Raw genomic sequence first — 4847 nt, 5'->3', positions numbered from 1 at the left:
GTGCGTGTGCGTGTGCGCGTGTGTGTGTGTGTGTGCGTGTGCGTGCGCGCGTGTGTGTATGTGTGTAAGTAACATTTCGCTGATTGATTCCTACCTTTACTATCTCCAGCAGTTTCTCCTCTGCTTTTGATTCCCATTCATCCAGCAGACCAAGGTCAGAGTGATCAAGTTGATCCTTCCTGTGAAAGAACCAAAACAACTGGGTTGCAACATGTGTATATCTAAAAATGCTTCAGAAATGCATTTACATAAAAATAAAAAAGTGATTCACAAATGTCTATTGAAAGTATCTATCTATGATGTTTACATCGTCATTGCTATACTGAGTTATTTCACAACTATCAGGTCAGGATCTCATTCAGTGTGTAAACCTGAGCCGAGCCGACACGCCTCTTTACATTCATAGCAGTCTTCGAAGGAATGCGTGATAAACCCACGGTTTAATCTGGGCAGGACCAGGAAAGACAATGGTAAAAAGGAAACTTTACAATTATCTTTGCACATAGTTTTGTATAATCAAATAAACAAGATATGGTGTGTTAGTTCCTAATGAAGTAGCATTTGTTGTCAGATTTAATTTGTTTGCCTATCTTTCCCATTCAAACAAATGCTCCAGGGTGTGTCCTAGAAACAGGAGTACAGATTTGGAAAACCCCTTTTAATCACCTCTAGCCCTGAATTTATTTTAGTTGTGGAAAATTTCCTAGTTCTATTGCAAAACTATAGTATGAAGACGGACGCCTAGCTGGTAAAGTCACAGTGAACGGTTGAATTAAGCCCCAGTCTGTTAGTTCTAAAGAATTACACTGATCTTTAGACCTCATCTTTGTTTTATTAACATACAGATGAATATTAATCTACATGAAGGCATCGTAACTGTGAAATATGGCCTTTTTCTGCTCAAACTTTTCGGGGTTTCATGCCACGTTTTGTTTTACTTCTATTTTTGAGCAAGTAAAAGATGACGGAACAGTCAGCTATATGATCCATGCTAGGTTGCTTATTTGTCCTAGGACAAAAAGATCATAAGAAGTGGTTCACATTGATGTCAAAACAAAAAGTGGAAAAAAAATCAATGCAATTTTTAGAAAGTTTTTTTCTCAACAAAAAGTAGATTTGTTAGCTTTGGAAGTTGTTTCCTGCTATTTTTTTTTTTTACTTGAAACTCTTGTCAACTCAGAAATTGAAGCGCAAGGTTTTATATTCCAGATTGTTTTAAACAAAGACTCTGTGCTGGGTGACATCTATTTTGTCTGTGGAGAAAAAGGAGCGTCAGGATCCCGTGTTGTTTGAGTTTTTCGGTATTTGCATTTTGATCATTTGTTTGTTTGTGTTCTGCCTTAGTCATTCTTTGTCTTCTGTTTCTGCCTCCTTTGCTTTATATGTTACCGGGTTGTTGGTTCTTTTGTATTTATCACTGCTAGATTTGTTTACTCCCTTCTCCGCTCGTCTTGAGTCACAGATTATTTGACATAGTTATTTTTTACAGTGTAACGGTGCAGCACCCGGATACGTACCTCTGTGAGACCCAGTTTGTCAGGATTGCCCAGCTTTTGCTGGTGCTGATGTTCTGGAGCAGAGCATTGAGGTGAGGATGTATCTCACAAGGGAAGTTGGCTCTGGCATGATTATTTTTGACTATTTCATCTACAACTTCCAGATGCTGATCCAGATGTTTTCCCAGGTCTGCTGGAACTTCTACGAAGCTCAGGGGCTCGGATCTCTGATCACCGCTCCTCTCAGTGTGATGGGAGGAAGTCTGCTCTCTGTCTGAAGTGTCATCAGAGCACATTGAACGAAGCTCCTGTGAGAGCCGTCCTGTCTCAGATAGTTCTGAAAGTTCAGAAAAAGATTCTTAAAAATTGTCAATTGTTGTCAGTCTAACAGCTCTCTCTCTCTCTCTCTCTCTCTCTCTCTCTCTCTCTGCCTGTGTCTTTTTGAATTTGTCTCAGTTAAAACATCTGAAAATATTTACAACTATTAACTTTCACCCATGTCACGTTACAGTAACACTGCGCTGTGTTTTACAGCTATGTGTCGTTCTGTCTGAAAAACAGCGTCTTTAATCAGAGGCTTCATCAAATGTGCCGTAACACAGACAGCTGTAGGAAGGAGATTGTTCCTGCCCACAGCCATCACCATCTAGAATGGCTCTTTGAAGAATTTTGAATTAATATGAGTTACAGAAAAATTTTATTTTTCCTTTGGATCAGTAAAGTATTTTTTAATTTTAATTTGAAAATTCCAATGGAATACATTGTTTGTGGTGGTAATGTGATGGAAAGTAAAAAAAAAAAAACAACCCTACAGGATCTTTGAACCCAAAAACCTGAGATGATCAGATGTATTAGGAGAAACCTGCCGAAAGTTTGACAACAATTTTAATTATGAACAACAAACAACATTCTACAGAAATTTCTGTGGAATGGCTCTAAGTATACCCTGGTCATATAAGTCTAGGAGGGTTTAAGGCATTTGTAATTTTTTCCTTATCACTTCAGTCAGAGAAAGGAGAATTACTGCTGATCATACCCTAGGAATTTCATCACCACTCAACATGAATAATAAACCCTTACCTCCTCCACTTTGCAAATGTACATTACACAGTGGATCTCAACAGTTTGTTCTGTTTAATAGAATGTTAATTTTTTTTCTTTTCAAAATTCATTTCAAAACCTTTTCATCACAACTTGCCACATTTCTCCTTCTTACTTTCACCTTTTGGCATAGCACTTTTGTCCATTAATCAGGGTTTTAATTGTGTGTGTGTGTGTGTGCATGTGTGTGTGTGTGTGTGTGTGTGTGTGTGTGTGTGTGTGTGTGTGTGTGTGTGTGTGTGCGTGTGTGTGTGTCTGTGTCTGTGTTTTTTAAATATGTTAACACTGGAACTGAGATTCAGCTAAAGAGCAAACAAATTGTTTCAAGGAGAAAAGGGTGCGCCTTACACACAGTGGGCTTGTTAAAACATGCCCATTCTTTCTGCTAAGTTCTTCAGTTCTCTCAGATGATAAGAGAGGGGAATATTTTGTTTATTGTTTGGATGCACCGATTGCAGTTTTCTGACCGATCGTTGATTACCGATCTTTTGAAAAGCTTAACCTGTCGATTCCGATTTTGGCCGATACCCATTTTTTTGTCTGAAACGTTGCTCAATATAGCAAGAAAGTTGTTGAGTTGGTAACAGTGGGGTCACTATTGTTAATTGTAAATGTGCAGACACAAATCTGTCAGTTAAGCCTTTCTCACTGGAGAGTAAAGGAGGACAGTGGTTGATTCTTACACATTTACCAAGCTAGATAAGATCGGTGGATAAGATCGGCTTCATATGTAAAAATCGGTCGATCACCAGTCTCCCAAAATTAAGGAAATCGGCACAGATAAATCGGCTGGCCGATAAATCAGTGCACCCCTAATATTATTTATTTATTTTGAACATGATAGAAGTAAAATCAACAAGGAATGCAAAAGACATATTTTTGCACCACAATAATCTTAATATATATGTCTACATTTGCACAATAAGATCATTTTGATCCAAGTTATTACCAAAAGATTCAAGAAAGTCATAAAATATCAGCTGAGTTTTAGGGCTAATCAGATTCTCTATAAATTAGCTGTTAATTTAAGGTTATGTAGATTATTGCAATAAAGCATCTTTTTATCACAATCTCTCTTTCCAGAATATAGATTAAATAAATAGTTTTGAACTGATTTGACAAAGTCTTCTTTTACAACACAATATGCTAAATAGTATGGTGTGTGGAGAAGAATGCTACCTATCAGATATTATATCTTTTGTCTTTTCAAGTCACTTCAATTCAGTTTATTTAGATAGCGCCAAATTACAACAAATGTCGATTCGATTACGCATACATTACAATTGATTTTAAATGTCTAAAATATAAGATATACTCAATTTGAAAAATGAACGCTTAAAGTTGAAGCCTCTGTGTGCCTTTCTTGCTGTTCTTAAATACATTTTAGAGTACTTAAGTGTACTTCCAATCGAACCCCAAACGAGTCTAGCTTGATTATCAACAATAGCTTTCATTGTGTGCAGCGTTGCTATGAAAATATGGCCACGCATAGACAGAAATGATAAGTTCTCACTCACGGTCATAGTCGTTGTTGTTCTCCATTAAAGGCTTGGTGCTGTCCATTCTTTGCACCTTTTTCGGTCTCTTGTCCCAAAACTTTTTCATTTTTGCGGTTTCAATTGTCTCCCTTTTTCAGTCGCAGGATGACTTCCTGTCAGCTCGTGCGCGGTGTTGTTGTGAGTCGCTCCTCTTTATAAGCTCTCAGAGTGGAGGAGGGTTTTCCCACTGCAGAGTCCAACATGAGCTGCACCTTTTACTTTCGCTTTCTACTTCTATGAAGCGATTACAGAATGGAATAAGAGATCCCAGGACTGCTGTTTGTAAAGTACCCACGGAGATTATTGTCCACCACTTTCCCTACTTTGAGTTTGTCTGATGAAATAGTCCTGCTACAATTGTTTTATTTTAGTCATAAATTAATTATTTATGCCCTTTTATGGACATAAAAGGCCACAAAAAGCCCCCATCTGGGCGGTGTTTACTGAAGTTCGGCACCAGCATATTTAATACTGTGCAACTTAAGGACTATGAAAACATCTCGYCAGACAGTAACGATAATGTTGAAATGTGCTTCTAAGTTTCCTATTGGTGCTAAATGTAAAGGCTATTCCACAGTTTTAATGAGTCTAGGTTAAATTTGATCATCTTTAGTTAAATATGTATATTTACAAATCAGATGGATCAATTGTAAACTAAATAGTTCTAATAGATTTGTGAAAATAGAGAAAAATGATTTGTTCATTGTTTTTA

At 37.3% G+C, this 4847-nt stretch overlaps 1 protein-coding gene across 1 annotated transcript in view; it reads right to left on the bottom strand.

Moving 5' to 3' along the window:
- Nucleotides 1-4295, bottom strand: part of LOC103458148 (uncharacterized) — a 10446-nt gene extending 6151 nt beyond the window's left edge. The window contains exons 1-3 of the mRNA XM_008398756.2: nt 4115-4295; nt 1518-1833; nt 95-179 (exon numbers count right to left, since the gene is read on the bottom strand). Of these exons, the coding sequence (XP_008396978.1) occupies nt 95-179; nt 1518-1833; nt 4115-4202 (489 nt within the window). The 5' untranslated portion in view covers nt 4203-4295. The remainder of the gene's footprint in view (nt 1-94; nt 180-1517; nt 1834-4114) is intronic.
- Between the last annotated feature and the right edge of the window lie 552 nt (nt 4296-4847).

The sequence above is a fragment of the Poecilia reticulata genome, linkage group LG22 (genome assembly GCF_000633615.1).
Source record: "Poecilia reticulata strain Guanapo linkage group LG22, Guppy_female_1.0+MT, whole genome shotgun sequence".
Classification (NCBI taxonomy): Eukaryota; Metazoa; Chordata; class Actinopteri; order Cyprinodontiformes; family Poeciliidae; genus Poecilia; species Poecilia reticulata.
Note: the sequence above shows the minus strand (reverse complement) of the source record. Positions and strands in the feature narration are given on the sequence as shown.